General features: G+C 34.4%; 2 protein-coding genes across 8 annotated transcripts; both read left to right on the top strand.

Moving 5' to 3' along the window:
• The first annotated feature begins 387 nt into the window (after nt 1-387).
• Nucleotides 388-5406, top strand: LOC129312450 (UDP-glucuronic acid decarboxylase 5). 2 transcript variants are annotated; one of them, XM_054955075.1, is made up of 14 exons: nt 388-624; nt 1065-1112; nt 1282-1396; nt 1989-2075; nt 2208-2295; nt 2652-2743; nt 3099-3163; nt 3247-3335; nt 3694-3771; nt 3885-3978; nt 4220-4286; nt 4388-4451; nt 4527-4567; nt 4999-5406. In XM_054955075.1, exons 3-14 carry the CDS (start codon nt 1307-1309, stop codon nt 5179-5181), a joined length of 1038 nt encoding a protein of 345 aa, XP_054811050.1. In that variant the 5' UTR covers nt 388-624; nt 1065-1112; nt 1282-1306; the 3' UTR covers nt 5182-5406. The 2 variants fall into 2 exon arrangements, with proteins under 2 accessions (XP_054811050.1, XP_054811049.1); XM_054955074.1 differs by lacking the exon at nt 1065-1112 and having other exon boundaries at nt 389-624.
• Nucleotides 5407-7161: 1755 nt separating this feature from the next.
• Nucleotides 7162-12235, top strand: LOC129312451 (UDP-glucuronic acid decarboxylase 6-like). 6 transcript variants are annotated; one of them, XM_054955080.1, is made up of 13 exons: nt 7162-7348; nt 7908-8018; nt 8604-8693; nt 8859-8946; nt 9349-9440; nt 10096-10160; nt 10265-10353; nt 10817-10894; nt 11002-11095; nt 11384-11450; nt 11545-11608; nt 11684-11724; nt 11844-12235. In XM_054955080.1, the coding sequence occupies exons 2-13, from the start codon at nt 7929-7931 to the stop codon at nt 12024-12026; spliced, it is 1041 nt and encodes a 346-aa protein (XP_054811055.1). In that variant the 5' UTR covers nt 7162-7348; nt 7908-7928; the 3' UTR covers nt 12027-12235. The 6 variants fall into 6 exon arrangements, with proteins under 6 accessions (XP_054811055.1, XP_054811057.1, XP_054811053.1 ...); XM_054955082.1 differs by having other exon boundaries at nt 7165-7348; nt 8607-8693; XM_054955078.1 differs by lacking the exon at nt 7162-7348 and adding an exon at nt 7405-7524.
• Nucleotides 12236-12471: the final 236 nt, after the last annotated feature.

The following is a 12471-nucleotide window of genomic DNA, read 5'->3' on the forward strand; positions in this document are numbered from 1 at the left end:
ATGCAAGAATTCCTTTGGGACGCCAATGGGCCATGGTTTTCTAATTATTTAGCAATATAAAAACTTCATGCCCACTGCCCAGTAGTGATTTAAAAGTTTGAAAATTTTGAATAGAATGTAACATGATAATTTTAATAAATCAATATCTAGGAACTGCTGTAAACGAGCGGTTAAATACTTAAGTATGCGATTTTGAGTTCGATTATCTGTGAATGTAGAAAGTATTTTGAATCCAACAAGAATATGATTTATTAAAATAATTATACTGAAAATGCCGTCTGCCGGAAATTCATTGCAGTAATTTAATTTAATGACTCATAATTCATGGTCTTATCCAAATGACGTGGCAACACCTCGCAAGACATCGTTCAACCGCACATGCAACACAGCAACAGCAGATACAGCATTGTGTTTTGGGGAGAGATCAGAGACTGTACCCTCGAATTCAAGGAACCTTCGTGACGGTCCGACTGAAACAGCTTTTCTAAGCTCAATTATCCTTAAATTTAATCAACTCTTAAGCGTGTTATCGCTTCTCAATCTGCCCTTCTTCAGATCTATATTATTTCTTCTTAAATCATCTTTTACCAAAACCGTGGACATCTTCTGCATCTAATCCAATAGGTAATCAACTATTCCCGAAGCGATCAAAGATTTATCGCAAGGATGGTTGAAGGGTGCTTCGAAATTTCTTCTGCCTGTTGCTTAAGTTGTTCTTCATATCCCCGAGTCATGGACTCTGCATCTAACTGTTTTTGGGCCAGAAGCCCTGCATCTAGTTGTTCGAATAACACATTTACTGTTAATGCGTAGAAACACTTGATTAGCCACCATTATCATTTGTTGAAGTTACGTCTCATTCCTGGTTTTGCTGTTGCCGCCGCATAAAAATGGTCTTCTCCTTTAGTGAATTTGAAGCCTTCGAAATCGAATCATGTTATTTCTTTATTCTGTGGGTAGCTTTCTCGAATTTTCTAATTTAGTGTTTTTTGGGTGACATTTTAATTTTCTGGATATATCTTCTTCTATAGAATGGATCTCTGATCATGGGTTATTTGGATCAGAACTGTGGTTGGGGTTTTTGGTTGATCTTCGCTTAAATTCCAGATCAGGTCTATCACCGGCTCTCTCTTTCTCTTTTTCTGCTTGTGGCTGAAGTCGCTCTTCCCTATCCCTAAGCCACCGATCCTGCATCCAATTGTTTTAAGTCACTTGACTTAAAAAAAATTTTATGACCCTTTTAATGTGGGTAAGTAATTGACTGCTCGCAAATTCGTGCAGGAATTGAATTTTGGATGTTTGTACAATGGCAGCGAACTCTTCAAATGGAGAACAACAAAAAGCAACGAAATCACCTCCCCTCCCATCCCCTTTGCGTTTTTCAAAATTCTTTCAGGTGAAGTATCGCATCTCATTTTTGTTTATGAGAAGTTCATGCCAATTCGATCTGGTTGTTGGCAAGCATTCTCTTCTAATAGCTCTCAACTTTTAGTATAGATACATGTACTTTTCAAAATACATGATTAAGACCTCTCAAGAATTGTTTTCTATATCTTAATGACCATAATCCTGACATTATATACATTGATTTTTTTTTTTTTTTGTCTATCTTAAACTAAACGAGGTGCTCTCTTCTCAATATTTTAAGTTCTCAGCCTGGGATTTTTACTACTGGTAGGAGGAAAAAGGAAAAAAAAAATGGGGGAGGGGATCAGGAATTGGTCTGTTGAACGCTGGGAGGACATTAGACTTACTGCTCCTGCTATGTTGATAAATTAAAGATTCTTCCGTTATCATAAATATATTTCCCTTTTGCCTATTTTTTTGCAAAACTATGGTTAAATGTATGTGTCATATTCTATCTGGTAATTGAAAAGTTGACCGTATTACCAGAAAGGTACTTTTGCGTGGATAACCTGTTTTATATGATTGGCTTTTCTAATTTGTCACTCTCATTTAACTGATATTCCCTTTGTTCTTGACAATAGTCCAATATGAGAATCCTGGTCACTGGAGGAGCTGGATTTATTGGCTCTCACCTAGTTGATAGATTGATGGAAAATGACAAAAATGAGGTTAGCATGTCCAGTATCTCTATGAACACAGTCATCAAGTTGTCGATGATCTGATGAATTTTCTAGCATAACAACACGACTTAGTTTGCCAGGTGAAATAAAAATCTTGTTTTCATATTTTTTGGCTTATAGGTAATTGTTGTTGATAACTTTTTCACTGGATCAAAGGACAACCTTAGAAAATGGATTGGTCATCCAAGATTTGAGCTAATTCGTCATGGTACGTTTTCTTCTTTTTCTCTATACCAATCTCCACAACTTAGCATTGTTGCATCTTAGTTGCAATTGAAGATCAAATTCTTGTCCGTGCACTTTGTAATCTCGGCTTGCCTCTTTGATCTAGCCTGTGATGGGGCCATGCAGCAGAAGTCTATTGGATATTAAAATGATTTGAAGCTCTCTAGTCTCTAAGTCAATTGTTATTAATAGATTGATTAGCTGGCCCTATTATATCATACACGCACAAGAATGATGACACTGTTATATGTGCTGAGTTTTCTGGACTTGCCATTGTCTTGAAACATTTTTATGAATTATGGATGTTGACATGAATTTCTTATTTTGCCTCCTTTATAGACGTGACAGAGCAATTATTGGTTGAGGTTGATCAGATCTACCATCTTGCCTGCCCTGCTTCTCCAATTTTCTACAAATATAATCCTGTGAAGGTGGGTCTTTAGAGTTTTATTCGCATATCTTATGATTTACCATGGGCCTATCATGTATATAATTTCCTGTCAACTGTATTAATTACTACATTACGCATAAGTCCTTCACAACACAATTAAATACCAGAAGGCGCATTGACAACTTTGCATAACAAAATGACAACTATTTTACTATGCTAAGTTGTCAACGGACCGTATGATATTTAACTGTATTGTAGGGGACTTCAACATTAATCTCCCTATTAATTGTGCATTTTCTCCTCCACGCTTTAATTTATACTATAATCATTGATTTGAAAGTTCTATCTGTCTAGTTAATCTTTGAGAAAATCTGACGGTTAAGAAAACTTTACAGACAATAAAGACAAATGTTATTGGAACATTGAACATGCTTGGCCTTGCAAAGCGAGTGGGAGCACGGTTGGGAGATTTTATCCTTTTTTCTTTGTTTGATAGTCTTAATTGATATCTCGATTCAATGAGTTTATTATTTTATTGGGCAGTATTTTGCTTACCTCTACTTCAGAAGTATACGGGGATCCTCTTGTGCACCCACAGCCGGAAAGCTATTGGGGTAATGTTAACCCTATTGGTAAGTACTTAACTTAATCCAAACTTGTATTTATGGCATATAAAATGAGCTGCTATAATTTTAATGATTGTCGTAATTGAGCAGAGTTCGTTGTAAGGCATAGAACTGAATCGCGCATCTCTTTCTAGTATCTACTTTGAGGTGGTTAACCATTAAAACTAGAATTCAAGTGGACGAAAATGGCATTCATTAGTGAATATGAGCTTAAATCATTTGAATACATGTTCTCTTTGTGTTAGGTCTTTCCCGACATACTGGGGGGTAAAAAAGCTAATGTATTAAATAGTGTTTGAAACTAAAAAAATGTTATGTCAAACCTGTAAGGATATTGTCTAACTGAAAAGTATTTCCACAATAGGAGTTCGGAGTTGCTATGATGAGGGGAAGCGTGTTGCAGAAACTTTGATGTTTGATTACCATAGGCAGCATGGAATAGGTAATGTCTTGTCTTTTTTTCCCCCAAGAACCTTTTCTACAATGAGGATGATTCCACTTCAAGTTTTTGTTTGTTTCCAGCTTGTCAATATGTTAACTTCCATCTTATCACAGAAATACGCATTGCTAGAATCTTTAACACTTATGGACCACGCATGAATATTGACGATGGGCGTGTTGTCAGCAATTTTATTGCCCAAGCACTTCGGTAAGTGCTTAATGTTTATGATGTTTTAGACTTTTTACTGAGGTTAGATCCACAGTCAATGTTTTAGCATGGCTTGTTTATATTTCAAGAGAACATTTATATGCTTCTACTCCACAGTCAACGAAAATTTTCTGACTGTAATGGTTGATAATTTAAGGCTTTATAAAATTATGAATGACGAGCTTGATAGGGGTGCTGTTTGCTTGCTTTCACTTCTCATATAATCTTGTATTTCTTACAGTGGAGAACCATTGACGGTCCAACATCCAGGAACACAAACTCGCAGTTTCTGCTATGTCTCTGATATGGTATGTTTGAAGTATGACATTTTTTTTTTCCATTTTGTTTTTTTGTTACCTTGGATTATTGGTGGTGATCTGACTAAAGTACAATGCTTGAAATCTACAAGGTTGATGGTCTCATCCGTCTCATGGAAGGGGAAAACACCGGTCCAATTAACCTTGGAAACCCAGGTTAATTTTCTACGCCAGGACCTTTGTTAACTTTTTTTTTTTTTTTTACTTATGAGTTTTTTGTTTACTTTTTAGGTGAATTTACAATGATTGAGCTTGCTGAGACGGTGAAAGAGGTGAGTCATAAACTATTTTACTTATGTGGTGGGCTGCTTATTTTCTTTGTTGAAGCATTAAGTTCAGAAATGGAACTTACATCTGTGCTCACTACTCTAAAGAGCACCTACTATAATATATCTAAATAATCAATATATAAAATTATAAAAACTTTTATTATTAAATTGACCTTGCAATTAAATCTAGACTAAATTGGTGATGAACACATTTATTAAAAAAAATTATAATTTTTATATATTTTTATTGCAATAAATATAAAATAAATATTTTAAATTTGGACGAGCCATATCTCATGAAGGGTGATGAGCACTGAAGATAGACCCATTTTGAAACTCCAAGATTGTGTGTGTTCAATATCAGTTAACAAAATACCTATAATGGAGTATTTGGTGAAATATTTGTAGTTAATGTTTTGTGAGTGGTTTTGCAGCTTATTAATCCAGCAGTGGAAATAAAGATGGTGGAAAACACTCCTGATGACCCTCGACAGAGAAAACCAGACATAACAAAAGCAAAAGAATTGTTGGGTTGGGAGCCAAAGGTCAAGTTGCGAGATGGCCTTCCCCTTATGGAAGAAGATTTCCGTCTCAGGATTGGGGTTGAAAAGAACTGAACTGAAAACATTTTGCCCCTACATGTCCTAATGAGTATTGGATAATTACTGAGACTAGCCTATCACTTAGCCACATGGGAGATAGTTTATTTGGCAGTTGCTCCAATTTTACTGGAGTTATATATTAACTTGTTCTCCCTGTTCTGTACCTTTTCCCCTTCTGTTTTTGGGGACGTCCGTTTGCCAGCTAGCGACAATAAAATTGGCAAATTGCTTGTGTCAAAATTTTTTGATCAAGGTTTTTTTTTTATTCTTAAACTTTACCTTTAAAGTCTGCGGATGCTTTAAACTTAATATTGGGTTTATTTTCGTTCCTGAACAGCTGTTATGAGTTTTCTTTGTCCTCGACATTAACTCGTGTAACGGGTGTTATGCAGGTCAAACTATTTGCATTTTTTAAATATTTTTTTATGAGAAATAATGATCATTTTTGCCTTCAATTTTTTCACTTGGGATCTGTTGGTATTTGAACTTGATTTTGGATTATTTTTAATATTTTAAATTATATTTTTATGATTAAATATTGTTTGCAGCCTTCTTCTTTCTCTCCCCTCTCTCCTCACCGCCACGTTCTCTCTCCTCAAGAACTTAACATTGATAAATATTAAAAAAATATAAATGATGGGACCTATGTAATGGCTGTTAAGTACGTTAACATTGATTATAAAAATATCCAATGTTAAGTTTAAGGTATTCACAAATCTAAAAAATAAAATTTAATATTAAACTCGATTGTTTAGGTTAAATTTTGGGTGCTAGTGAATATACCAAGATCATTTCAAGATTCACCCTTTTTAAAAAAAAAAAAATCATGGGTTCAACGATGAAAACAAAATTAAAATTGAAAATAGTAACCTTTCAATACAATAATTTAAAGATAAAATTTATAGACCAAGTTGAGATTCTTTAAAATAATTATTATAAAAAGTTATCCAAAATCAAATAAGATTCAGCGTTATGCCTAAATAAGATCATTTTATTCTAATCCTGTTTTTATGATGTACTGAAGATTTAGGTGAGTTGGGATTATTTTGTCAAATACCAAGACTCAAATAAGATTATCATTCACAATTTGTTCACAAACAACATTTTTATATTAATGATAAGATTTGAACTCACATTATTATACAATATACGAGTCATATCATATGAACCAACTTGGGTGAGCTATTATAATTCTATTTATATCCTTGTAGACATGACTAGAATATTCACCAAAAAATTTAATTTGTGACCCTTTTGTTATTACTTTCTTTATATAACTGTTTTTAATTTAATCTCACATGTCAATAAAAATGTATTATTTAGTTGAAATTATATTCAATCGCAATAAGTTTTTTTGATTTTATTTCTAAGAATATCAATTTATATCATGATAATAATAAGTAAAACACATAATTATTTTTTTAAATAAAGATAAAATGATTTAATTATTATAAAATATTACGATATTCTTTATATTTTAGAATAAAATGGGAGTATATTTTATTGAAGTTAATCACAAGATACAGGATATCAATATTTCCTCCGTCCTTATATATAAAAAGTCTTCTAAAATTTTTTTTATCTTTAAATATAAGAGATTTTAGTATATTTTTTAATAAATAGACTATCATACCCTTATTAAATTAAAAAAATAAATATTTTTATTAATTTATTTTATAAAATAATTTTTTATTTACAATAATTAAAGATAAAATTAAAATATTGATATGTTTTTAATTAAATAATTAATTTTTTAAATTTATATAATTTAATTAAAAATATTTTATATATAAGAACAGAGGTATAACTTTACGGAGAAGACAGCCTCGTACAAACGAAAACTAACGAATGTGGCGTCATCACACGTGGCAGGTCAAACCAAGTGGTAATCTTTCACTGACAACTATAGTAACAGCATATTCGCTTTCGCTCAGGCGATCACATGTCGGGGGGAAATGCGAAGGCACTGGCATTATATTTGAACTTTTTTTTTTTTGGGTGGAAAAAATAGTTTTTTGGGCCAAAGCAACTTCCTTAATTAATAATTCCCACTCACTGATCTACTCCTTAACCTCAAATCGCTTCCTGATTATAATAAAATCTGCCGCAGATTCAATTTCCAAATCTTTTAGCTCAACAAAGGCTTTTTGTTGAGAACCCGTTCAGAGTTCTCTTGATCAAGGTAATAAGTCATCCCGTTCGGATAGAAACTTTAATGCTTGATTTTCGCTTGTTTACTTCAATATGACGAGAAGTCGAGAACGGTTTGGTATGGCTTCAATTAATGTTGTTGTTGCCCAGGAGCTTTCATGATTGCCTTCAACTTTCCGTGAGTTTGAAGGCTTTGAAATTGAAATGGTTTGTTGCGAGTTTTTATTTTATCTTAGTTTTTTTAAACACATCAGCGATTAGTGATTTCTTCAAATGTGCCTCTCTTCGTCTATATAAATGGTCTCTCATTAAAGAGCATTCAAATCAGAAGGGAAATTTAGGGTTTTGGTTTGGTCCTCCCCTAAGCTCGCGATCAGGTCCTCTCTTTGCCCCTCGATTTCTCAGTCTGCTTGTTATTGAACCAGTCCTTCTGTCTGTTTCTCCCTTTCCAATAAGCTGTGCCAATTGGCCTTCTTGTCAATAATATATGTGTAGCCAAATGGTTTTATTGATAATAAATTTGATAAACCCATCTAGTGTGTGTGTGAGAGAGTGAGTGAAATAAATATACCTGCTGGAAACTCGTGCAGGAAACTTCAAGGATTCGAATAATGGCAGCCAATTCTTCCAATGGGGATCACCATGCATCAACGAAGGCACCGCCCTTGCCATCTCCCTTGCGTTTTTCCAAATTCTTTCAGGTTGAACCGTCGCATCTGTTAAAATAATTAGTTATTTTCTTGCCACATTGTCATCCTCATCATTGCTAATTTGTTCTCCGGATCATGCTTTGCAAATTTATGTTTATTTAGTTGGTTGTCCTGTTTTTGCCTTTAGGTTGATACAAATTTTTATTATTGATCAGTTACATTTGATCATGGCTTAATACTAGGGGAAATTTGTTGTCTTCCTGGTGGCCATAACGCCTGGATTATTTCGTAGTATGCTATCTATATAAAGCTTTGCATATTTGTCTTTAGTTTTGGACTTGCCCACGTTTTTAATATGTTCATAATCATACGATGAATAACTGATGCTGTATGTAAGTCCAACATGAAATCACGCAGCAAATTTGGATCATAAAATCTGTATTTTTTCTTGGAAGCACACACCACAGAAACTTCAGAGCAAGGAGAATCCTCACTTCAGGGAATACAAATCTCATTAACCTATGCTTATGCATACCTAGTATTCAAATGTATTCTTTTTTTAATTGTAAATTGCATCTTATATCACTTTTCTGTTGTGATGTTTTGTTTCATCAATATTTTTCTCATTCTTGCCAGCAGTCCAATATGAGAATTTTGGTTACTGGAGGAGCTGGATTTATTGGCTCTCACCTAGTTGACAGATTGATGGAAAATGAAAAAAATGAGGTCAGCACTTGTGATCTCTCTACTTATATTTTCATTCATTATATTTATTAGTGATTTTGCTGGTTCTATTTAGAGTAATTATCTTTTTTATCATCACGCAAGTGATAAATTTGAACAGCATATAGAGTTGATTCTGTTTTTTTTTTTTTCTTTTGCCTTTATCAGGTAATAGTTGTTGATAACTACTTCACTGGATCCAAAGGCAATCTCAAAAAATGGATTGGTCATCCAAGATTCGAGCTCAAGCGTCATGGTATTGCCCCATTTTTTATCTCTATACAGGTCATGCGTTCAAATTTCTCACATATCACATGGAAGATGATACAGTGGAGATAATTTTACCCTTTTTGTCTCATTTGATGTTATATGTTTGAACGTCGAATTCTTAAATCTAGGTGAAACTGACTTCTTTTAAATAAAATGCTGTGAAGGTTCATGCAACTAACAGAAGCTTCACAGTTATTAAACTGCAAAATAAAAACAATTAATAGTTAACTGTTACTTCACCAACCACAATTTTGATCAGCGTAAGATATTGTCCTCAGAACATGAACAGAAATGCTGCTTTTTGTGACTGGTTTATCGTCATCCATTTTGACTTTAAATCCATGAATCAATGATGCTCATCCGCTTTTACATTTTTATTCCTTTGTAGACGTCACAGAGCCTTTGTTGGTTGAAGTTGACCAGATTTACCATCTTGCATGTCCTGCTTCTCCAATCTTCTACAAATACAATCCTGTGAAGGTATGCCTGATTTTTTTTTGGTGGGGCCTGAGTTTTCTTTATTTTCTATCTTTTACCCTGACTATGCCAAGTAGATATATTCACGTAATCTATTTGGGAATTTATTTTTGAGGTTATTTGCTTACTAGTTATTCGTGAAAGTAATTCATGCCCTTCACTTTTTCTATTCCCTTTGAAGTAACCTGGTAGAAAATGACAATCCCATCAAGATTTCTAAGTACATCACCCAGAAAAATGTCACAACCAGAAAGCAGCTTACACTATCAATGAGAAGAAAATAGAAAGGAGAAGAACAGATACCCAGACTGCCATTCAAGTATGCTAGCACTCCTCCAATTCCTTCCCTTCCCTCTATTTAGGCCAGGGGCTCCCTTATTGATGTCATTACTCTCTGGGAACCGATCCGCCCCCTCGTGATCACTGTCCCACTTTCTCCCTCATCCCACTCAGCTATAATTTTTCTGTTAATTCCTATTTTACCCCTTGACTCGCATTCCAGATAGAAGGTTTAACATAGTATGATCTTGATTCCCATGCATGTCATATAATTTCAGTATATTTTGGTCTAGCTTATGCCATGCATTACTGGTTGACAGTTTTCTATCTGATAATACTTAGAGACTATCTGAAATATGAGGAAATTATAATTTCACAGACAATAAAGACAAATGTGATCGGTACGCTGAACATGCTAGGGCTGGCAAAACGAGTTGGTGCAAGGTTGGGAAAAAATTTTATTTTAATTTTTAAAAAAGGAAAAAGAATAAATATTTTCAACTATTACCATCAATTGGTCTCAATCATCTGTTTTTCTATACTAACAGGATTTTGCTTACATCAACATCAGAAGTCTATGGGGACCCTCTTGTGCATCCACAACCTGAAAGCTATTGGGGCAATGTTAATCCTATAGGTACATATTTATGGCTGACTCGTCTTATGTCATCCCCTTCTCAAGAGGAAGCATTGCTATTTGCTATTTGTTATTGTTTGACACATCGGTTCAGTAGACATGTTTCTGATGTATATGCCATGAAGATCTGTTCTTTTTTTAATTTGTGTACTGACAAAGTTGCCATTTGCATATCCATCAAGCATTTCTTTCATGACAAAGAGGACTGTTATGAACCTGATAAGCTAAAAGATTGAATCCATATTTTTTCACCATGCAAGCATTTTTTTTAACTTGGGAGTGAAATGGATATTTGTTAGAATTAAAATTAGCTTGTGGCTATATACATCAGAAACATGTCTACTGAACCGTGAGATGAACTTTTTGAACCAAAGCTCTGTCATTGAAAGTATTTTATGGAAAGCTTGATTGGTCAAAGTGAATAGGCATGAATATATAGTCTATGAATACGTGTACATAACAGGGGTTCGGAGCTGCTATGATGAGGGAAAGCGTGTGGCTGAAACCTTGATGTTTGATTATCATAGGCAGCATGGAATAGGTAAAGTCTTGACCTCTTTTTCTTACGTTGCCTCATTTTTAGAAGGGCATAGCTGTATCAAATATTTCTCTATTGAGTCCTTCATTGGTTATGCCTTTTTACTGTAGAAATACGTGTTGCAAGAATCTTCAACACATATGGACCACGCATGAATATTGATGACGGGCGTGTTGTGAGCAACTTCATTGCGCAAGCACTTCGGTAAATACTTTACCATTTTTATGATATTTTGTATGGTGTTATTCTGCATGGATCGCTTATGGCAATATCTGCTCCCATTAAGTATTTTTATCAGTATGCTGATGAGTTAATTGATGACAACGTTCTTCACTTGCTAGAACAATTATTGATTCGACTATCTCCAATCTCCATATTTAAATGTTGGTTGACTGGCTATGACCCTTTTTCCCCCTTCTTTTTTTGACTTTTTCCTAATTTTCAAATTGTTGGCTCACTTTGCTTCTTACTTGAATCGTCTGCCTACTGTAGGGGTGAACCATTGACTGTCCAATCTCCAGGAACACAAACTCGTAGTTTCTGTTATGTCTCTGACCTGGTAAATATCTTCTCTTACGATATGGTGTTTTTTTTTTTTCCAATTGAATTACAAGCTGTAATCAGACCATGTTTGTTTGCTTGAAATCTCTCAGGTCAACGGCCTTATCCGTCTCATGGAAGGGGATCACACTGGTCCAATCAATCTTGGAAACCCAGGTTACATTTCTACCGCAAGACTTGAGTCATATTTTGCCCATGTCGGCTGCTTATTGAGCATGTTTGCTTTTTCAGGTGAATTTACCATGATCGAACTTGCTGAGACGGTGAAGGAGGTCAGTTAAAAGCTCCTAATTAATTTCAAATATATACCATTCACCTGAAAATTAAGCTCTTTGATGGTGGAGTTCATGGTGCAATATTTGGTATGAATGCTTCGTGATGGCTTTTGCAGCTTATCAATCCAAATGTGGAGATAAAGATGGTAGAGAATACTCCCGATGACCCTCGACAGAGAAAACCAGACATAACGAGAGCAACGGAATTGCTTGGCTGGGAACCGAAGGTCAAGTTGCGGGATGGCCTTCCTCTTATGGAAGAGGATTTCCGTCTCAGGCTTGGAGTTGATGAGAGCTAAACTTCTATTACCTCATGCCCTGTCCAAGTGCGAGTAGAGAATAAGTTTTAATCCCATTTGTCCAAGGTCTTTTTCTTTTTCTTTCTTCTTTTTACTGGTTAAATCGGTGTTGCTCCAAATTTTGTGTTTGAAACGATAACTCTGTTTTGAGTTAAATTTCACATCAAGAAAACCTTGGGGGCAGTTCCCATTTAAAATTTTGATATTTATATGAACTGAGTTATTGTTAATTGCATCTCATTCGCTTTGACCTTGTGTAAAAAGACTGCATATTCTTGTATCGGTGGATCAAAAACCAAAATATGATGAAAATAAGGAAGTTGAAAGGAGTGATAATTGATACTTCCTCTATTAAAAAATGTAAAATATTTTTTCAGGAATTGAATGTTAAAAATTATAAGGCATTTTTAATCTTTTGAGGTGTAATCATTTTTTTTTTTCAAAA

This window comes from Prosopis cineraria, unplaced genomic scaffold (genome assembly GCF_029017545.1).
Source record: "Prosopis cineraria cultivar Desert tree isolate PC_DT_omini unplaced genomic scaffold, ASM2901754v1 PC6, whole genome shotgun sequence".
Taxonomy (NCBI): Eukaryota; Viridiplantae; Streptophyta; class Magnoliopsida; order Fabales; family Fabaceae; genus Prosopis; species Prosopis cineraria.